Below are 23,643 nucleotides of genomic sequence, written 5' to 3'. Positions count from 1 at the left end.
TTCACAGCAAGAAGTTCTGCAGCAGCAGGAGCTGCAGTGGCAAGAACAGCAAAAGGCGCTACAGTGGAAGCTGCAGAGCTTCAGCATGTTAAAATGGAGACCCCTAAAGTGAGGGGTGAAAAGCAGAGTCCTGAAGAGACCCCAAAGGTAAGGGGAAATCATTGGGTGTACCAGTGGTCCTATGTAGAGACTCGGTCTGCCAGGTCTCAAGCAAATGACTTATTGCAATTTGTGGAGGAATGGCTTCAGCCTGAGTTTTGTTCTCCATATGAGATGATGGAGAGAATCGTGGCTAACCGGATGGCGAGGGTTCTGCCAGCCGGCATGCAGTGTTTGGTCGGGCTGAGGGACCTAGGCCACCGGGAACTGCCGATAGAATTGATTGAGAAGTATAAATCCACTCAGGACGTTGCACCAGAGCCCGGGCATGGGGCTAGTAACTGTTCGATGACATCTAAGCCCATGGACTGTGGGAACAGTGGTCAGGAGTCTATGTGTGCCCAGCCTGTCTGTATCACCACTATGGGTACAGCCGGCAGCAAACCAGAATTGTGCCAGGTACTTGTCAATGGGTGCCGAACAGAGGCTCTCCTGGACACAGGGAGTAAAGTGACTCTGGTCCATCGGTCCCTTCTTGCTGGGGAAAACCCCAAAGGACCGAGAGTGGAGGTGATGGGTATCCACGGGGAAATCCGGGAGTACCCGACCGCGGAGGTTAATTTTTCCACACCAGGTGGGGACATTAAATATGTGGTGGGAGTGGTGAAGACCCTTCCATATGGGGCTGTGTTGGGGAGAGCTTTGCCCCTGTTTTGGTCTCTGTGGGAGACCAGGGTTAACCCTCTCAAGGAAAGTGTTGTACCGGGTGCAGAACCCAAAGATATTGAGATACCTGCCATAGGGGTCGCCAACCTAGGGACAGAGTGTAATCCCGCTAGGCTTCACCTAGAGGGAATGGCAGGAGAAACTAAAGATGTTGTTTCGGGTGTAGAACCCAAAGATCCTAAGCTGTATGCCACAGGGGTTGGCAATTTAGGGATAGAGTGTAATCCCGATAGGCTCCCCCTAGAGGTTGTGGCAGTAGAGTGACTTGATACTTGCGTGTGGTCACCCAGGGAAACTGGACAGATGGAAGTCCGGCCGGTGTAGGGACTGCAAAGTAAAGCCGGTTACCATGTATTACTAATGGACTGTATGAAGAAGCCGTATAACGTATAGACTGTGTGAAGTAACACAATAAAGGAACGTTTTGTTTGAACTTGTTTGTGTCACTGCCGTGTCCTCGAACGCATATTGCTGCACTGTAATATGCGCTCGAGGACACCTTCTCCTATCTTATTGCTTAACTATAGCACCCAACCTGCATACAATTACCACATGGGCCACATTGAATCTACAGCTAGCGTCGTTTGAAAAAGACCTGTCAAAGGGTCGAAACGTCACGCACGCACGCTACTTGATTCTATACCTTATGCATTTATCAGGTTATATGGAGTCAAGAAATTCTGAGCATTAAATGATTCACTAGCAACACAAATCGAGAGTGCACCTGTTTAATTTTCCTTCTACGATATACTGGTTCAGCTTGCACCTAGTCTTCTACTAGCTGTGTGCGCTTCTTTAACTCTTCTGATCCTTTCCTAGTCATGTCAGTGAGGGGTTTGACAATAGATGAGAAGTTTCAGATAAATTTCCGATAATAGTTTGCAAACCCCAAAAAGCGCTGTAATTCTTTCAGATTTTCTGGGAGGTTCCATTCCAAACCACTCGGACCTTACCAGGATCCATGAGGAAACCTGCAGTTGACACCAGGGCTGTGGAGTCGGTGTTGGTATCCATTTTGGTAGAGTCGGTATAAAACGGACCTACTCCGAAAATATCTAATAGATTGGGTACAGTATTTAAATGCAGTATGTGCTGAATATTTTTTCATAAGAATTTGGGAAAGTTATGAAATGTCCTATAAATGTCTGTTCTATTACTGACCTAAGGATCTAGGCTTTTCATTGAGATGAATCTGTGCTGCACTTTATGTTCATGCTCGTAGTATAGCTCCTCCTCTACAGATCAGAGCAAAAAGGCACAGTTGTATTCCAATAAATATATGCTATGTTCTATAAATGGCTGTGGAGTCGGTAAGCCAAACCGCTGACTCCGACTCCAACTCCATAGCCCTGCCTCACTACTGAGCATGTACATAAAGTGCAGCACAGATTCAGCTCAACTAAAAGCCGAGATCCTTAGATCAGGAATAGAACAGACATTTACAGCACATCCTGCACTGCACTCCTGAACCCAATGTACAACCCCTGGCAAAAATTATGGAATCACCGGCCTTGGAGGATGTTCATTCAGTTGTTTAATGTTGTAGAAAAAAAGCAGAGCACAGACATGGCACAAAACTAAAGTCATTTCAAATGGCAACTTTCTGGCTTTAAGAAACACTAAAAGAAATCACGAGCAAAAAATGTGGTAGTCAGTAATAGTTACTTTGTTTAACCAAGCAAAGGGGAAAAAATTATGGAATCACTCAATTCTGAGGAAAAAATTATGGAATCATGAAAAACAAACAAACAAAAAAAACACTCCAACACATCACTAGTATTTTGTTGCACCACCTCTGGCTTTTATAACAGCTTGCAGTCTCTGAGGCATGGTCTTAGTGTCAAACAGTACTCTTCATCAATCTGGCTCCAACTTTCTCTGAGTGCTGTTGCCAGATCAGCTTTGCAGGTTGGAGCCTTGTCATGGACCATTTTCTTCAACTTCCACCAAAGATTTTTAATTGGATTGAGATCCGGACTATTTGCAGGGCCTGACATTGACCTTATGTGTCTTTTTCCAAGGAATGTTTTCACAGTTTTTGCTCTATGGCAGGATGCATTATCATCTTTAAAAATTATTTCATCATCCCCAAACATCTTTTCAATTGATGGGATAAGAATAATGTCCAAAATATCAACATAAACTTGTGCATTTATTGAAGATGTAATGACAGCCATCTCCCCAGTGCCTTTACCTGACATGCAGCCCCATATCATCAATGACTGTGGAAATTTGCATGTTCCCTTCTGGCAGTCATCTTTATAAATCTCATTAGAACGGCATTAAACAAAAGTTCCAGCATCATCACCTTGCCCAATGCAGATTCACGATTCATCACTGAATATGATGTTAATCCAGTCATCCACAGTCCACGACTGCTTTTCCTTAGCCCATTGTAACCTTGTTTTTTCTGTTTAGGTGTTAATGCTGGCTTTCTTTTAGCTTTTCTGTATGTAAATCCCATTTCCTTTAGGCGGTTTCTTACAGTTTGCTCACAGACGTTGACTCCAGTTTCCACCCATTCGTTCTTCATTTGTTTTGTTGTGCATTTCCTGTTTTGAAGACATATTGCTTTAAGTTTCCGGTCTTGATGCTTTGATGTCTTCCTTGGTCTACCAGTATGTTTGCCTTTAACAACCTTCCCATGTTGTTTGTGAACAACCAACATCTTTTGCAACATTGCGTTATGATTTACCCTCTTTTAAGAGTTTGATAATCCTCTCCTTTGTTTCAATTGACATTTCTCGTGTTGGAGCCATGATTCATGTCCGTCCGCTTGGTGCAACAGCTCTCCAAGGTGTGATCACTCCTTTATAGATGCAGACTAACGAGTAGATCTAATTTGATGCAGGTGTTATTTTTGGGTATGAAAATTTACAGGGTGATTTCATAATTTTTTCCACAGAATTGAGTGATTCCATAATTTTTCCCCTATGCTTGGCTAAAAGAAGTAACCATTACTGACTACCACACTTTTTGTTCTTGATTTCTTTTAATGTTGTTTCTAAAAGCCAGAAAGTTGCCATTTGAAGTGACACTAGTTTTGTGCCATGTCTGTGGTCTGCTTTTTTTCCACAAAACTAAACAACTGAATGAACATCCTCCAAGGCCGGTGATTCCATAATATTTGCCAGGGGTTGTATTATATATTTTAGGAGTCTGAGTTGGTCCATTTTATACCAACTCCAACTGTGACTCTACCAAAATGGATACCAGCTCCGACTCCGCAGCCCTGGTTCTATCTAAATACCTTTATTATTGTATCCTAATGGTGATTAAAAGCCCAATTTTAACATTTTACTGCAGCAAATATATCATCTAACAGGAGCCATGTATGAGGGAGTCGGAGTCGCAGTGGGAGTCAGAAAAATCGAGGAGTCAGAGTTGGCAAGGGATGGCAGTGAAAAATGTGTGATATAGATGTGAGAAGTAACTGTGAGCTGCGCTTTACTCATTGTCAGCTGACTGTGATATGTAAGCGAGTGGGAAACAGAGTCCCCCTTTACAGTAGCATCCAAGGCACGTGTGTCACAAGCGAGTGAGATTCATGACAATTAGGTGGCAGTGGTGGAATTTTCCCAATTAGTCACATAAGAGACTGACTGTTATGGAGGACTGAACCAGTCGGTCACACTTACAGTAATTCTGCCCATTATTATTGTTTTATGTTAATTTTTATCACTTAATATTGAGCAAAATTTAGTCTACTGACTCGCTGCTACTGTTAATACATGTGACGATATGGCTTATAGCAACTTGTATTCTTGTCTGTAGTAGCTAAACAAAACCACATAATTTACAGCTTTTTATAACGTTTATATAAAACAGTAAATCATACTGAATCTGTCATTCAACCCTTGTGCGTTGTTCAACAACTTTCAACACAATATGATGTCCCCACTGCCCACTCAAACAGTATGATGTTTCCTCACCCAGTATGTCACTCCAGAGCCCCCACCCCGCTTGTACATTACTATGTCCCCCACATATCCCCATTGCACAGAACTATTCCCACAACTCACCTGCACAATGTGTCCTCACAAACAATTGCTACACAGAAAGATGTCCCCTCACAGTGCATCATCAAAGAGCCCTAGAACAGTATGATGTCTCCACACTGCCCTCTAACACAGTTAGACATTCCCATACAGCCCCGTACCCAGTATGCCACCACACAGCCCACCTACATAGTATAATGTCCTGACACAGCCCCTTGTACAGTACTATGTCCCCACACAACCTACCTACATAGTATATTGTCCCAATACAGACTATCTGCACAGTATAACTCCCCACACTGACCACCTACATGGTATATTGTCCCCACAGAGCCTCTCAGCACAGTATGAGGTCTCCAAACAGAATCTCATGCAGTATGTGTCTAGAACACGGCCACCGAGCACTGCATTTTGTCACCATGTGGTTGCTTTTCTCAGTAGTATGACACCACACTGGCATAGAATTATATCCCCACAGTTTAACAATTATACTTTAAAAAAAATCTCGCGCCGCTCTGGATTGTGCTACGTACTGAGGCTCAGCTGGGGAAATACACTGACGTCATTACACCTATTGCGATCTGAGACAAAGGCTCGATGATGGAAACGTTAGTTAACAGTCCTCCCCCCCTCGTTTCATCATTTTTTTTTTCACCGCTCTCTGCATCTTGGTATTTCAGCAGCTGCTACCCCAGTGTTCTACCCCTTCACGCCACAGCTAAATTCATTTTTTTCGTTTTCAATTTTTCCTCCCTTTCTTCCAAAAGCCATAATTTTTTTTATTTTTCCATCCACATAGCCATATGAGAGCTTGCATAGTCCGGGATGAATTATAATTTTGCATGGCACCATTCGTTTTATCATGTGATGCACTGGAAAGCGGGAAAAAAATTCAAAGTGCGTTGTAATTGCAAAAAAAAGTGCAATTTAACAATTGTTTTTTTATTCGCCAAGTCCACCATGCGGTAAAACTGACCTTTGTAAAAAAAAAAAAATAATAATAATAATTTCTTTATTCTGTCGCCATTTTCCTAGACCTATAACATATTCAATTTTCTGGCTATACGGCTGTGTCAGGACTAAGTTTTTTGCACCCTGAGCTGATTTTTCGATTTACCACTTTGGGCTAGAAAACATGTTTTGATTGCAATAAAATGCAATAACAGGCAATGCTACGGTAGCAAAAAAAATGAAACTGATTTTTTTTTCTCGTTAACCCGTTTATCAATTACATTAATTTATTTCATATTTTCATAGACTTTTACAAATTTGCCAATTCAAAATAAGTGTTTTTCTTATTTTTTTAATTGCTTTATTTTTTAATGGGGCTTTTTTTTGTTACACATTTTAGCTTATTTGTTAGCTCCTTTAGAGAATATAAATCTGTGATGATCTGATCGCTCCTACTATACCCAGCAGCGCTAGAACACTACTACATATAGCAAATTATCATGGCCTCCTATGAACGCCAGCTAAGCTCTGCCTTTCATAGTAGAACCATCATGACGAGTATGGAGGTCATCAGCAGACCCTAAGCTGCCATAGTAAATCATCAACGTTCCGCTCCACCCACAGCTGTTTGAGGCAGCTGTGGGTGGAGGCCTGTCAGTGACTAGACAAATGATGTAGCTGTACGTCATATGTCGATAAGGGGTTAAAAGTGGAATATAAACATTTTTAAATTATTTAAAAAAACAAAACATTAATACTTAACATTTTTTCAGGTGTTGAAAATTTTTTTGGGGGATGATAAATTCCCTTTCATTATCTGATCCTTTTGTTCTGTTTGTTACCATGCACCTTTCGTGTCTCCCCTTTTTCTCATAGATTGTAAGCTTGTGAGCAGGGCCCTCATTCCTCTTGGTTTTGATCTATGTGTTCATTATGCTGTAATGTCTATTGTATGTACAAGTCCCCTCTAAAATTTAAAGCGCTGCGGAATATGTTGCCGCTATAGAAATAAAATTATTATTATTAGTCTCCAGGAGAAAAGCTGCTGCCAGAGATCTCCGCCTAGCCAAACATTCATGTGTAAGGGGAGATCAGAAGTTGACCGAACAAGTACTCAACTGACATCTATCATTACTGTAAGTGATGTTGGCTATACAATAATAGTTTAAAAAAAGAGATTATTTACTGCATTTAGTGGTCCCTACTCACCTGTGCAGTTATCTGTAGGAATCTCCTCCTTACCCTGAAACAAATATTGTACAAGTCACAGACAGATGGAGAAGTCACATCTATGATCAGCTCTAATCCTGCCATCTCCACCGTTCTCATTACACAAGTATAAAACATATAATACTGGTGGATAAAACAAGACTGAGCACAAGACATATCATAGGGGAGATCTCATGAGCAGTGATGAGCAAGTACACTCGTTGCTCGGGTTTTCCTGAGCACGCTCGGAGATTTAGTTTTTGTTGACACAGCTGCATGATTTACGGCTTCTCGCCAGCCTGAGTACATCTGGGGGTTGCTTGGTTTTGAGGGAATACCCACATGTATTCAGTCTGTCTAGCAGCCATAAATCATGTAGCTGCGTCAACAAAAACTAAATCTCCGAACACTAACAAATACTCGGAGACCACCCGAGCAACAAGTATACAGTCATGGCCAAAAATTTTGAGAATGACACCAAAATTATATTTTCACATGATCTGCTGCCCTCTGGTTTTTATTAGTGTTTGTCTGATGTTTATATCACATACAGAAATATAATTGCAATCATATTATGAGTACCAATAGGTTATATTGACAGTTAGAATGAGTTAATGCAGCAAGTCAATATTTGCAGTGTTGACCCTTCTTCTTCAAGACCTCTGCAATTCTCCCTGGCATGCTCTCAATCAACTTCTGGACCAAATCCTGACTGATAGCAGTCCATTCTTGCATAATCAATGCTTGCATTTTGCCAGAATTTGTTGGTTTTTGTTTGTCCACCCGTCTCTTGATGATTGACCACAAGTTCTCAATGGGATTAAGATCTGGGGAGTTTCCAAGCCATGGACCCAAAATTTCTATGTTTTGTTCCATGAGCCATTTAGTTATCACCTTTGCTTTATGGCAAGGTGCTCCATCATGCTGGAAAAGGCATTGTTGGGCGCCAAACTGCTCTTGGACGGTTGGGAGAAGTTGCTCTTGGAGGACATTCTGGTACCATTCTTTATTCATGGCTGTGTTTTTAGGCAAGACTGTGAGTGAGCCGATTCCCTTGGCTGAGAAGCAACCCCACACATGAATGGTTTCAGGATGCTTTACAGCTGGCATGAGACAAGACTGGTGGTAGTGCTCACCTCTTCTTCTCCGAATAAGCTGTTTTCCAGATGTCCCAAACAATTGAAAAGGGGATTCATCAGAGAAAATGACTTTGCCCCAGTCCTCAGCAGTCCATTCCCTGTACCTTTTGCAGAATATCAGTCGGTCCCTGATTTTTTTTCTGGAGAGAAGTGGCTTCTTTGCTGCCCTCCTTGAAACAAGGCCTTGCTCAAAGAGTCTCTGCCTCACAGTGCGTGCAGAAGCATTCACACCAGCCTGCTGCCATTCCTGAGCAAACTCGGCACTGCTGGTAGTCCGATCCCGCAGCTGAAACAGTTTTAAGATACGGTCCTAGCCCTTTCTGGTCTTTCTTGGGCGCCCTGGAGCATTTTTGACAACAATGGAAGCTCTCTCCTTGAAGTTCTTGATGATGCGATAGATTGTTGACTGAGGTGCAATCTTTGTAGCTGTGATACTCTTCCCTGTTAGGCCATTTTTGTGCAGTGCAATGATGGATGCACGTGTTTCTTTAGAGATAACCATGGTTAACTGAAGAGAAACAATGATACCAAGCACCAGCCTCCTTTTAAAGTGTCCAGTGATGTCATTCTTACTTAATCATAACTGATTGATCGCCAGCCCTGTCCTCATCAACACCGTGTGGGTTAATGGATCAATCACTAAAACGATGTTAGCTGCTCCTTTTAAGGCAGGACTGCAATGATGTTGAAATTTGTTTTGGGGGTTAAAGTTCATTTTCTGGGCAAATATTGACTTTGCAAGTACAGTAATTGCTGTTAAGCTGATCACTCTGACATTCAGGAATATATGCAAATTGCCATTAGAAAAAATGAAGCAGTAGACTTTGGAAAAATTAATATTTGTCTCATTCTCACAATTTTTGTCCATGACTGTACTCATCACTACTCATGACACCTTCTATCTACCTGATTATCCTGAGGAACATTGGGATTTTCTTCTGAACAGTCCTGTGGAAGAAGAGGACAGGGACATCTCTCTGGTGTTGTCCTCTTACTGGATAGAACTGGAGGAAACACATACAGGGACTGAATTCAGTCTTTACATACAGATAATTATAGGCTGTGTGTATTTAGTCCTGTCTATTACCTGGTGATGTGAGGGGCTGGGGAACCTCCATCATGAGGTCCTTGTACAGATCTTTGTGTCCTTCTAAATACTCCCACTCCTCCATGGAGAAATAGATGGCGACATCCTGACACCTTATAGGAACCTGACACACACAATGATACAGTCATCTCCCCGATCCCTTCATAGTGTAAAGGTACCGTCACACTAAGCGACGCTGCAGCGATACCGACAATGATCCGGATCACTGCAGCGTCGCTGTTTGGTCGCTGGAGAGCTGTCACACAGACAGCTCACCAGCGACCAACTATGCCGGTAACCAGGGTAAACATCGGGCTACTAAGCGCAGGGCCGCGCTTAGTAACCCGATGTTTACCCTGGTTACCAGCGTAAAAGTAATAAAAAAAAAACACTACATACTTACCTTCCTTTTTTTATTTTTCCATCCACATAGCCATATGAGAGCTTGCATAGTCCGGGATGAATTATAATTTTGCATGGCACCATTCGTTTTATCATGTGATGCACTGGAAAGCGGGAAAAAAATTCAAAGTGCGTTGTAATTGCAAAAAAAAGTGCAATTTAACAATTGTTTTTTTATTCGCCAAGTCCACCATGCGGTAACATAGTAACATAGTAACATAGTTAGTAAGGCCGAAAAAAGACATTTGTCCATCCAGTTCAGCCTATATTCCATCATAATAAATACCCAGATCTACGTCCTTCTACAGAACCTAATAATTGTATGATACAATATTGTTCTGCTCCAGGAAGACATCCAGGCCTCTCTTGAACCCCTCGACTGAGTTCGCCATCACCACCTCCTCAGGCAAGCAATTCCAGATTCTCACTGCCCTAACAGTAAAGAATCCTCTTCTATGTTGGTGGAAAAACCTTCTCTCCTCCAGACGCAAAGAATGCCCCCTTGTGCCCGTCACCTTCCTTGGTATAAACAGATCCTCAGCGAGATATTTGTATTGTCCCCTTATATACTTATACATGGTTATTAGATCGCCCCTCAGTCGTCTTTTTTCTAGACTAAATAATCCTAATTTCGCTAATCTATCTGGGTATTGTAGTTCTCCCATCCCCTTTATTAATTTTGTTGCCCTCCTTTGTACTCTCTCTAGTTCCATTATATCCTTCCTGAGCACCGGTGCCCAAAACTGGACACAGTACTCCATGTGCGGTCTAACTAGGGATTTGTACAGAGGCAGTATAATGCTCTCATCGTGTGTATCCAGACCTCTTTTAATGCACCCCATGATCCTGTTTGCCTTGGCAGCTGCTGCCTGGCACTGGCTGCTCCAGGTAAGTTTATCATTAACTAGGATCCCCAAGTCCTTCTCCCTGTCAGATTTACCCAGTGGTTTCCCGTTCAGTGTGTAATGGTGATATTGATTCCCTCTTCCCATGTGTATAACCTTACATTTATCATTGTTAAACCTCATCTGCCACCTTTCAGCCCAAGTTTCCAACTTATCCAGATCCATCTGTAGCAGAATACTATCTTCTCTTGTATTAACTGCTTTACATAGTTTTGTATCATCTGCAAATATCGATATTTTACTGTGTACACCTTCTACCAAATCATTAATGAATATGTTGAAGAGAACAGGTCCCAATACTGACCCCTGCGGTACCCCACTGGTCACAGCGACCCAGTTAGAGACTATACCATTTATAACCACCCTCTGCTTTCTATCACTAAGCCAGTTACTAACCCATTTACACACATTTTCCCCCAGACCAAGCATTCTCATTTTGTGTACCAACCTCTTGTGCGGCACGGTATCAAACGCTTTGGAAAAATCGAGATATACCACGTCCAATGACTCACCGTCTTCCAGTCTATAGCTTACCTCTTCATAAAAACTGATTAGATTGGTTTGACAGGAGCGATTTCTCATAAACCCATGCTGATATGGAGTTAAACAGTTATTCTCATTGAGATAATCCAGAATAACATCCCTCAGAAACCCTTCAAATATTTTACCAACAATAGAGGTTAGACTTACTGGCCTATAATTTCCAGGTTCACTTTTAGAGCCCTTTTTGAATATTGGCACCACATTTGCTATGCGCCAGTCCTGCGGAACAGACCCTGTCGCTATAGAGTCACTAAAAATAAGAAATAATGGTTTATCTATTACATTACTTAGTTCTCTTAGTACTCGTGGGTGTATGCCATCCGGACCCGGAGATTTATCTATTTTAATCTTATTTAGCCGGTTTCGCACCTCTTCTTGGGTTAGATTGGTGACCCTTAATATAGGGTTTTCATTGTTTCTTGGGATTTCACCTAGCATTTCATTTTCCACCGTGAATACCGTGGAGAAGAAGGTGTTTAATATGTTAGCTTTTTCCTCGTCATCTACAACCATTCTTTCCTCACTATTTTTTAAGGGGCCTACATTTTCAGTTTTTATTCTTTTACTATTGATATAGTTGAAGAACAGTTTGGGATTAGTTTTACTCTCCTTAGCAATGTGCTTCTCTGTTTCCTTTTTGGCAGCTTTAATTAGTTTTTTAGATAAAGTATTTTTCTCCCTATAGTTTTTTAGAGCTTCAATGGTGCCATCCTGCTTTAGTAGTGCAAATGCTTTCTTTTTACTGTTAATTGCCTGTCTTACTTCTTTGTTTAGCCACATTGGGTTTTTCCTATTTCTAGTCCTTTTATTCCCACAAGGTATAAACCGCTTACACTGCCTATTTAGGATGTTCTTAAACATTTCCCATTTATTATCTGTATTCTCATTTCTGAGGATATTGTCCCAGTCTACCAGATTAAGGGCATCTCTAAGCTGGTCAAACTTTGCCTTCCTAAAGTTCAATGTTTTTGTGACTCCCTGACAAGTCCCCCTAGTGAAAGACAGGTGAAACTGCACAATATTGTGGTCGCTATTTCCTAAATGCCCAACCACCTGCAGATTTGTTATTCTGTCAGGTCTATTAGATAGTATTAGGTCTAAAAGTGCTGCTCCTCTGGTTGGATTCTGCACCAATTGTGAAAGATAATTTTTCTTGGTTATTAGCAGAAACCTGTTGCCTTTATGGGTTTCACAGGTTTCTGTTTCCCAGTTAATATCCGGGTAGTTAAAGTCCCCCATAACCAGGACCTCATTATGGGTTGCAGCTTCATCTATCTGCTTTAGAAGTAGACTTTCCATGCTTTCTGTTATATTTGGGGGTTTGTAACAGACCCCAATGAGAATTTTGTTACCATTTTTCCCTCCATGAATTTCAACCCATATGGACTCGACATCCTCATTCCCTTCGCTAATATCCTCCCTTAAAGTGGACTTTAGACAAGACTTTACATAGAGACAAACCCCTCCTCCTCTCCGATTTTTACGATCCTTTCTAAACAGACTGTAACCCTGTAAGTTAACTGCCCAGTCATAGCTTTCATCTAACCATGTCTCGGTTATTCCCACTATGTCAAAGTTACCTGTAGATATTTCTGCTTCTAGTTCTTCCATCTTGTTTGTCAGGCTTCTGGCGTTTGCGAGCATGCAGTTTAGAGGATTTTGTTTTGTTCCAATCTCCTCGCTGTGGATTGTTTTAGAAATGTTCTTACCTCCCTTCTGAGTATGTTTTCCTGGGTCGTCTTTGTTCGAGTCTAATGTTTTTCTTCCCGTCCCCTCTTCTTCTAGTTTAACGCCCTCCTGATGAGTGTAGCGAGTCTTCTGGCGAATGTGTGTTTCCCAGGTTTGTTGAGGTGTAGTCCGTCTCTGGCGAGGAGTCCATCATACCAGTAATTCACACCGTGGTCCAGGAATCCAAATCCTTGTTGTCTGCACCATCGTCTTAGCCAGTTGTTTGCATCAAGGATCCTGTTCCATCTCCTGGTGCCATGCCCGTCTACTGGAAGGATAGAAGAAAAAACTACCTGTGCATCCAGTTCCTTTACTTTCTTCCCCAACTCTTCAAAGTCCTTGCAGATTGTCGGTAGGTCCTTCCTTGCCGTGTCATTGGTGCCAACATGTATCAGAAGAAATGGGTGGACGTCCTTGGAGCTGAAGAGCTTTGGTATCCTATCGGTCACATCCTTGATCATCGCACCTGGAAGGCAGCATACTTCTCTTGCAGTTATGTCCGGTCTGCAGATGGCTGCTTCGGTGCCTCTCAGTAGTGAGTCTCCCACCACCACCACTCTTCGTTGCTTCTTGGCTGTACTTTTTGCTGTCACTTGTTGCTGTGTGCCCTTTTCTTTTTTGCTTGCTGGTATTGCTTCATTCTTAGGTGTGCCATCTTCATCCTCTACAAAGATTTGATATCGGTTCTTCAGTTGTGTGGTTGGTGATTTCTCCATGGTCTTCTTGCTTCTTTTGGTCACATGCTTCCACTCATCTGCTTTTGGAGGTTCTCTGACACTTTTTGCACCTTCTGTGACCAGTAGAGATGCTTCTGTTCTGTCTAGAAAGTCTTCATTCTCTTTGATGAGTTTCAAAGTTGCTATTCTTTCTTCCAGACCCCGCACCTTTTCTTCTAAAAGGGCCACTAGTCTACACTTCTGACAGGTGAAATTGGATTCTTCTTCTGGTCGATCTGTGAACATGTAGCACATGCTGCAGCTCACCATGTAGGTTGTCACATCTGCCATGTTGCTCCTAGATCCTGCTGACTTGCTGTGTGTTTTCCTTCTTGTGTAATCTACTCAGCCAAGCTCTCTTGCAATAATGTCCTACAGGCAAAAATTCGCGCGCCGTAAGGCGCGCGGTTTGGTGATGCTTTCGAAGCAGCTGGTCCCGGCTGTACCCAACGATCTTCTAGCTTAGGGAGACTTCGCTTCTCCCAGAAGGCACCTGGAATATGCAAATTAGCCTCCTGAAGCTTGAATCCCTGGTTTGGTGATGCTTTCGAAGCAGCTGGTCCCGGCTGTACCCAACGATCTTCTAGCTTAGGGAGACTTCGCTTCTCCCAGAAGGCACCTGGAATATGCAAATTAGCCTCCTGAAGCTTGAATCCCTGGTTTGGTGATGCTTTCGAAGCAGCTGGTCCCGGCTGTACCCAACGATCTTCTAGCTTAGGGAGACTTCGCTTCTCCCAGAAGGCACCTGGAATATGCAAATTAGCCTCCTGAAGCTTGAATCCCTGGTTTGGTGATGCTTTCGAAGCAGCTGGTCCCGGCTGTACCCAACGATCTTCTAGCTTAGGGAGACTTCGCTTCTCCCAGAAGGCACCTGGAATATGCAAATTAGCCTCCTGAAGCTTGAATCCCTGGTTTGGTGATGCTTTCGAAGCAGCTGGTCCCGGCTGTACCCAACGATCTTCTAGCTTAGGGAGACTTCGCTTCTCCCAGAAGGCACCTGGAATATGCAAATTAGCCTCCTGAAGCTTGAATCCCTGGTTTGGTGATGCTTTCGAAGCAGCTGGTCCCGGCTGTACCCAACGATCTTCTAGCTTAGGGAGACTTCGCTTCTCCCAGAAGGCACCTGGAATATGTAAATTAGCCTCCTGAAGCTTGAATCCCCGGTAAAACTGACCTTTGTAAAAAAAAAAAAATAATAATAATAATTTCTTTATTCTGTCGCCATTTTCCTAGACCTATAACATATTCAATTTTCTGGCTATACGGCTGTGTCAGGACTAAGTTTTTTGCACCCTGAGCTGATTTTTCGATTTACCACTTTGGGCTAGAAAACATGTTTTGATTGCAATAAAATGCAATAACAGGCAATGCTACGGTAGCAAAAAAAATGAAACTGATTTTTTTTTCTCGTTAACCCGTTTATCAATTACATTAATTTATTTCATATTTTCATAGACTTTTACAAATTTGCCAATTCAAAATAAGTGTTTTTCTTATTTTTTTAATTGCTTTATTTTTTAATGGGGCTTTTTTTTGTTACACATTTTAGCTTATTTGTTAGCTCCTTTAGAGAATATAAATCTGTGATGATCTGATCGCTCCTACTATACCCAGCAGCGCTAGAACACTACTACATATAGCAAATTATCATGGCCTCCTATGAACGCCAGCTAAGCTCTGCCTTTCATAGTAGAACCATCATGACGAGTATGGAGGTCATCAGCAGACCCTAAGCTGCCATAGTAAATCATCAACGTTCCGCTCCACCCACAGCTGTTTGAGGCAGCTGTGGGTGGAGGCCTGTCAGTGACTAGACAAATGATGTAGCTGTACGTCATATGTCGATAAGGGGTTAAAAGTGGAATATAAACATTTTTAAATTATTTAAAAAAACAAAACATTAATACTTAACATTTTTTCAGGTGTTGAAAATTTTTTTGGGGGATGATAAATTCCCTTTCATTATCTGATCCTTTTGTTCTGTTTGTTACCATGCACCTTTCGTGTCTCCCCTTTTTCTCATAGATTGTAAGCTTGTGAGCAGGGCCCTCATTCCTCTTGGTTTTGATCTATGTGTTCATTATGCTGTAATGTCTATTGTATGTACAAGTCCCCTCTAAAATTTAAAGCGCTGCGGAATATGTTGCCGCTATAGAAATAAAATTATTATTATTAGTCTCCAGGAGAAAAGCTGCTGCCAGAGATCTCCGCCTAGCCAAACATTCATGTGTAAGGGGAGATCAGAAGTTGACCGAACAAGTACTCAACTGACATCTATCATTACTGTAAGTGATGTTGGCTATACAATAATAGTTTAAAAAAAGAGATTATTTACTGCATTTAGTGGTCCCTACTCACCTGTGCAGTTATCTGTAGGAATCTCCTCCTTACCCTGAAACAAATATTGTACAAGTCACAGACAGATGGAGAAGTCACATCTATGATCAGCTCTAATCCTGCCATCTCCACCGTTCTCATTACACAAGTATAAAACATATAATACTGGTGGATAAAACAAGACTGAGCACAAGACATATCATAGGGGAGATCTCATGAGCAGTGATGAGCAAGTACACTCGTTGCTCGGGTTTTCCTGAGCACGCTCGGAGATTTAGTTTTTGTTGACACAGCTGCATGATTTACGGCTTCTCGCCAGCCTGAGTACATCTGGGGGTTGCTTGGTTTTGAGGGAATACCCACATGTATTCAGTCTGTCTAGCAGCCATAAATCATGTAGCTGCGTCAACAAAAACTAAATCTCCGAACACTAACAAATACTCGGAGACCACCCGAGCAACAAGTATACAGTCATGGCCAAAAATTTTGAGAATGACACCAAAATTATATTTTCACATGATCTGCTGCCCTCTGGTTTTTATTAGTGTTTGTCTGATGTTTATATCACATACAGAAATATAATTGCAATCATATTATGAGTACCAATAGGTTATATTGACAGTTAGAATGAGTTAATGCAGCAAGTCAATATTTGCAGTGTTGACCCTTCTTCTTCAAGACCTCTGCAATTCTCCCTGGCATGCTCTCAATCAACTTCTGGACCAAATCCTGACTGATAGCAGTCCATTCTTGCATAATCAATGCTTGCATTTTGCCAGAATTTGTTGGTTTTTGTTTGTCCACCCGTCTCTTGATGATTGACCACAAGTTCTCAATGGGATTAAGATCTGGGGAGTTTCCAAGCCATGGACCCAAAATTTCTATGTTTTGTTCCATGAGCCATTTAGTTATCACCTTTGCTTTATGGCAAGGTGCTCCATCATGCTGGAAAAGGCATTGTTGGGCGCCAAACTGCTCTTGGACGGTTGGGAGAAGTTGCTCTTGGAGGACATTCTGGTACCATTCTTTATTCATGGCTGTGTTTTTAGGCAAGACTGTGAGTGAGCCGATTCCCTTGGCTGAGAAGCAACCCCACACATGAATGGTTTCAGGATGCTTTACAGCTGGCATGAGACAAGACTGGTGGTAGTGCTCACCTCTTCTTCTCCGAATAAGCTGTTTTCCAGATGTCCCAAACAATTGAAAAGGGGATTCATCAGAGAAAATGACTTTGCCCCAGTCCTCAGCAGTCCATTCCCTGTACCTTTTGCAGAATATCAGTCGGTCCCTGATTTTTTTTCTGGAGAGAAGTGGCTTCTTTGCTGCCCTCCTTGAAACAAGGCCTTGCTCAAAGAGTCTCTGCCTCACAGTGCGTGCAGAAGCATTCACACCAGCCTGCTGCCATTCCTGAGCAAACTCGGCACTGCTGGTAGTCCGATCCCGCAGCTGAAACAGTTTTAAGATACGGTCCTAGCCCTTTCTGGTCTTTCTTGGGCGCCCTGGAGCATTTTTGACAACAATGGAAGCTCTCTCCTTGAAGTTCTTGATGATGCGATAGATTGTTGACTGAGGTGCAATCTTTGTAGCTGTGATACTCTTCCCTGTTAGGCCATTTTTGTGCAGTGCAATGATGGATGCACGTGTTTCTTTAGAGATAACCATGGTTAACTGAAGAGAAACAATGATACCAAGCACCAGCCTCCTTTTAAAGTGTCCAGTGATGTCATTCTTACTTAATCATAACTGATTGATCGCCAGCCCTGTCCTCATCAACACCGTGTGGGTTAATGGATCAATCACTAAAACGATGTTAGCTGCTCCTTTTAAGGCAGGACTGCAATGATGTTGAAATTTGTTTTGGGGGTTAAAGTTCATTTCCTGGGCAAATATTGACTTTGCAAGTACAGTAATTGCTGTTAAGCTGATCACTCTGACATTCAGGAATATATGCAAATTGCCATTAGAAAAAATGAAGCAGTAGACTTTGGAAAAATTAATATTTGTCTCATTCTCACAATTTTTGTCCATGACTGTACTCATCACTACTCATGACACCTTCTATCTACCTGATTATCCTGAGGAACATTGGGATTTTCTTCTGAACAGTCCTGTGGAAGAAGAGGACAGGGACATCTCTCTGGTGTTGTCCTCTTACTGGATAGAACTGGAGGAAACACATACAGGGACTGAATTCAGTCTTTACATACAGATAATTATAGGCTGTGTGTATTTAGTCCTGTCTATTACCTGGTGATGTGAGGGGCTGGGGAACCTCCATCATGAGGTCCTTGTACAGATCTTTGTGTCCTTCTAAATACTCCCACTCCTCCATGGAGAAATAGATGGCGACATCCTGACACCTTATAGGAACCTGACACACACAATGATACAGTCATCTCCCCGATCCCTTCATAGTGTAAAGGTACCGTCACACTAAGCGACGCTGCAGCGATACCGACAATGATCCGGATCACTGCAGCGTCGCTGTTTGGTCGCTGGAGAGCTGTCACACAGACAGCTCACCAGCGACCAACTATGCCGGTAACCAGGGTAAACATCGGGCTACTAAGCGCAGGGCCGCGCTTAGTAACCCGATGTTTACCCTGGTTACCAGCGTAAAAGTAATAAAAAAAAAACACTACATACTTACCTTCCTTTTTTTATTTTTCCATCCACATAGCCATATGAGAGCTTGCATAGTCCGGGATGAATTATAATTTTGCATGGCACCATTCGTTTTATCATGTGATGCACTGGAAAGCGGGAAAAAAATTCAAAGTGCGTTGTAATTGCAAAAAAAAGTGCAATTTAACAATTGTTTTTTTATTCGCCAAGTCCACCATGCAGTAAAACTGACCTTTGTAAAAAAAAAAAAATAATAATAATAATTTCTTTATTCTGTCGCCATTTTCCTAGACCTATAACATATTCAATTTTCTGGATATACGGCTGTGTCAGGACTAAGTTTTTTGCACCCTGAGCTGATTTTTCGATTTACCACTTTGGGCTAGAAAACATGTTTTGATTGCAATAAAATGCAATAACAGGCAATGCTACGGTAGCAAAAAAAATGAAACTGATTTTTTTTTCTCGTTAACCCGTTTATCAATTACATTAATTTATTTCATATTTTCATAGACTTTTACAAATTTGCCAATTCAAAATAAGTGTTTTTCTTATTTTTTTAATTGCTTTATTTTTTAATGGGGCTTTTTTTTGTTACACATTTTAGCTTATTTGTTAGCTCCTTTAGAGAATATAAATCTGTGATGATCTGATCGCTCCTACTATACCCAGCAGCGCTAGAACACTACTACATATAGCAAATTATCATGGCCTCCTATGAACGCCAGCTAAGCTCTGCCTTTCATAGTAGAACCATCATGACGAGTATGGAGGTCATCAGCAGACCCTAAGCTGCCATAGTAAATCATCAACGTTCCGCTCCACCCACAGCTGTTTGAGGCAGCTGTGGGTGGAGGCCTGTCAGTGACTAGACAAATGATGTAGCTGTACGTCATATGTCGATAAGGGGTTAAAAGTGGAATATAAACATTTTTAAATTATTTAAAAAAACAAAACATTAATACTTAACATTTTTTCAGGTGTTGAAAATTTTTTTGGGGGATGATAAATTCCCTTTCATTATCTGATCCTTTTGTTCTGTTTGTTACCATGCACCTTTCGTGTCTCCCCTTTTTCTCATAGATTGTAAGCTTGTGAGCAGGGCCCTCATTCCTCTTGGTTTTGATCTATGTGTTCATTATGCTGTAATGTCTATTGTATGTACAAGTCCCCTCTAAAATTTAAAGCGCTGCGGAATATGTTGCCACTATAGAAATAAAATTATTATTATTAGTCTCCAGGAGAAAAGCTGCTGCCAGAGATCTCCGCCTAGCCAAACATTCATGTGTAAGGGGAGATCAGAAGTTGACCGAACAAGTACTCAACTGACATCTATCATTACTGTAAGTGATGTTGGCTATACAATAATAGTTTAAAAAAAGAGATTATTTACTGCATTTAGTGGTCCCTACTCACCTGTGCAGTTATCTGTAGGAATCTCCTCCTTACCCTGAAACAAATATTGTACAAGTCACAGACAGATGGAGAAGTCACATCTATGATCAGCTCTAATCCTGCCATCTCCACCGTTCTCATTACACAAGTATAAAACATATAATACTGGTGGATAAAACAAGACTGAGCACAAGACATATCATAGGGGAGATCTCATGAGCAGTGATGAGCAAGTACACTCGTTGCTCGGGTTTTCCTGAGCACGCTCGGAGATTTAGTTTTTGTTGACACAGCTGCATGATTTACGGCTTCTCGCCAGCCTGAGTACATCTGGGGGTTGCTTGGTTTTGAGGGAATACCCACATGTATTCAGTCTGTCTAGCAGCCATAAATCATGTAGCTGCGTCAACAAAAACTAAATCTCCGAACACTAACAAATACTCGGAGACCACCCGAGCAACAAGTATACAGTCATGGCCAAAAATTTTGAGAATGACACCAAAATTATATTTTCACATGATCTGCTGCCCTCTGGTTTTTATTAGTGTTTGTCTGATGTTTATATCACATACAGAAATATAATTGCAATCATATTATGAGTACCAATAGGTTATATTGACAGTTAGAATGAGTTAATGCAGCAAGTCAATATTTGCAGTGTTGACCCTTCTTCTTCAAGACCTCTGCAATTCTCCCTGGCATGCTCTCAATCAACTTCTGGACCAAATCCTGACTGATAGCAGTCCATTCTTGCATAATCAATGCTTGCATTTTGCCAGAATTTGTTGGTTTTTGTTTGTCCACCCGTCTCTTGATGATTGACCACAAGTTCTCAATGGGATTAAGATCTGGGGAGTTTCCAAGCCATGGACCCAAAATTTCTATGTTTTGTTCCATGAGCCATTTAGTTATCACCTTTGCTTTATGGCAAGGTGCTCCATCATGCTGGAAAAGGCATTGTTGGGCGCCAAACTGCTCTTGGACGGTTGGGAGAAGTTGCTCTTGGAGGACATTCTGGTACCATTCTTTATTCATGGCTGTGTTTTTAGGCAAGACTGTGAGTGAGCCGATTCCCTTGGCTGAGAAGCAACCCCACACATGAATGGTTTCAGGATGCTTTACAGCTGGCATGAGACAAGACTGGTGGTAGTGCTCACCTCTTCTTCTCCGAATAAGCTGTTTTCCAGATGTCCCAAACAATTGAAAAGGGGATGCATCAGAGAAAATGACTTTGCCCCAGTCCTCAGCAGTCCATTCCCTGTACCTTTTGCAGAATATCAGTCGGTCCCTGATTTTTTTTCTGGAGAGAAGTGGCTTCTTTGCTGCCCTCCTTGAAACAAGGCCTTGCTCAAAGAGTCTCTGCCTCACAGTGCGTGCAGAAGCATTCACACCAGCCTGCTGCCATTCCTGAGCAAACTCGGCACTGCTGGTAGTCCGATCCCGCAGCTGAAACAGTTTTAAGATACGGTCCTAGCCCTTTCTGGTCTTTTTTGGGCGCCCTGGAGCATTTTTGACAACAATGGAAGCTCTCTCCTTGAAGTTCTTGATGATGCGATAGATTGTTGACTGAGGTGCAATCTTTGTAGCTGTGTAGCTTCCCTGTTAGGCCATTTTTGTGCAGTGCAATGATGGATGCACGTGTTTCTTTAGAGATAACCATGGTTAACTGAAGAGAAACAATGATACCAAGCACCAGCCTCCTTTTAAAGTGTCCAGTGATGTCATTCTTACTTAATCATAACTGATTGATCGCCAGCCCTGTCCTCATCAACACCGTGTGGGTTAATGGATCAATCACTAAAACGATGTTAGCTGCTCCTTTTAAGGCAGGACTGCAATGATGTTGAAATGTGTTTTGGGGGTTAAAGTTCATTTTCTGGGCAAATATTGACTTTGCAAGTACAGTAATTGCTGTTAAGCTGATCACTCTGACATTCAGGAATATATGCAAATTGCCATTAGAAAAAATGAAGCAGTAGACTTTGGAAAAATTAATATTTGTCTCATTCTCACAATTTTTGTCCATGACTGTACTCATCACTACTCATGACACCTTCTATCTACCTGATTATCCTGAGGAACATTGGGATTTTCTTCTGAACAGTCCTGTGGAAGAAGAGGACAGGGACATCTCTCTGGTGTTGTCCTCTTACTGGATAGAACTGGAGGAAACACATACAGGGACTGAATTCAGTCTTTACATACAGATAATTATAGGCTGTGTGTATTTAGTCCTGTCTATTACCTGGTGATGTGAGGGGCTGGGGAACCTCCATCATGAGGTCCTTGTACAGATCTTTGTGTCCTTCTAAATACTCCCACTCCTCCATGGAGAAATAGATGGCGACATCCTGACACCTTATAGGAACCTGACACACACAATGATACAGTCATCTCCCCGATCCCTTCATAGTGTAAAGGTACCGTCACACTAAGCGACGCTGCAGCGATACCGACAATGATCCGGATCGCTGCAGCGTCGCTGTTTGGTCGCTGGAGAGCTGTCACACAGACAGCTCACCAGCGACCAACTATGCCGGTAACCAGGGTAAACATCGGGCTACTAAGCGCAGGGCCGCGCTTAGTAACCCGATGTTTACCCTGGTTACCAGCGTAAAAGTAATAAAAAAAAAACACTACATACTTACCTTCCGCTGTCTGTCCCTCGGCGCTCTGCTTCTCTGCCCTGTGTAAGCACAGCGGCCGGAAAGCACAGCGGTGACGTCACCGCTCTGCTTTCCGGCCGCTGTGCTTACACAGGGCAGAGAAGCAGAGCGCCGAGGGACAGACAGCGGAAGGTAAGTATGTAGTGTTTTTTTTTTTTTTACTTTTACGCTGGTAACCAGGGTAAACATCGGGTTACTAAGCGCGGCCCTGCGCTTAGTAACCCGATGTTTACACTGGTTACCAGCGAAGACATCGCTGAATCGGCGTCACACACGCCGATTCAGCGATGTCAGCAGGAAGTCCTGCAACAAAATAAAGTGCTGGACTTTCTGCAGCGACCAACGACATCACAGCAGTATTCTGATCACTGTTGTGTGTCAAACTGAACGATATCGCTAGCCAGGACGCTGCAACGTCACGGATCACTAGCGATATCGTTCAGTGTGACGGTACCTTTACTGTATAATGTCCCAGCATTCCCAGCAGTGTCACCTCTCCAGTCAGCAGCTCAATCATCTTGTAGGCGAGTTCTAGGATCTTCTGGTCATTAATGTCCTCACGTATCAGGGGGTGAGGTGGGGGGTCCGCGATTGGACTCAGGGGTCTTCCCCATCCCTCAGACACAGGGTCCTGACAGCGCTCACTAGAGGTCTTCTTCACTACTGTGTAATCCTGATTATGAAGAGACACATTAATAAACCTCACTACAGACATTTCCAGAGTCCGCACCTCTCCAGTTCTGTCCATCTGTTATTCCCATAGATAAGAATGATGTAATGTGACGTCATCAGAATCTCTCACCTCTCCAGTAAGCCGGAAGATGATCTCTAGGGTGAGATGTAATATTCTCTCCGACATCTTCTCCCTGTCTTTATCCATTCTTGATGGGTCAATCAAGAAAATTCTCTTATATAGAAGATCTTCCAATATTGTAGGGACCTGAATGGGGAGAAGATGAGCCGATGTGAATCAAAGTTTTGATAAAAATCACAATTTTATCAGTAGATTACCATGAGGGTATGTTTCCACGGTCCGTATCGGCAGCGCTTTGGACACAGCTCCGTCCAAAGTGCTGCCGGCATTTGAACGCGTGATGATTCCACATGTGTTCGTTGA

The 23,643-nt window shown here is 42.3% G+C and overlaps 1 protein-coding gene across 1 annotated transcript in view; it reads right to left on the bottom strand.

Annotated features, from left to right (window-relative positions):
• The window catches only part of LOC138666615 (zinc finger protein 665-like), a 28,269-nt gene extending 4,863 nt beyond the window's left edge, over positions 1-23,406 (bottom strand). Inside the window, exons 1-3 of the mRNA XM_069754813.1 lie at positions 23,329-23,406; positions 23,020-23,199; positions 22,106-22,229 (exon numbers count right to left, since the gene is read on the bottom strand). Of these exons, the coding sequence (XP_069610914.1) occupies positions 22,106-22,229; positions 23,020-23,199; positions 23,329-23,406 (382 nt within the window). The remainder of the gene's footprint in view (positions 1-22,105; positions 22,230-23,019; positions 23,200-23,328) is intronic.
• Positions 23,407-23,643: the final 237 nt, after the last annotated feature.

Source organism: Ranitomeya imitator, chromosome 2 (assembly GCF_032444005.1).
Source record: "Ranitomeya imitator isolate aRanImi1 chromosome 2, aRanImi1.pri, whole genome shotgun sequence".
Lineage (NCBI taxonomy): Eukaryota > Metazoa > Chordata > Amphibia > Anura > Dendrobatidae > Ranitomeya > Ranitomeya imitator.
Note: the sequence above shows the minus strand (reverse complement) of the source record. Positions and strands in the feature narration are given on the sequence as shown.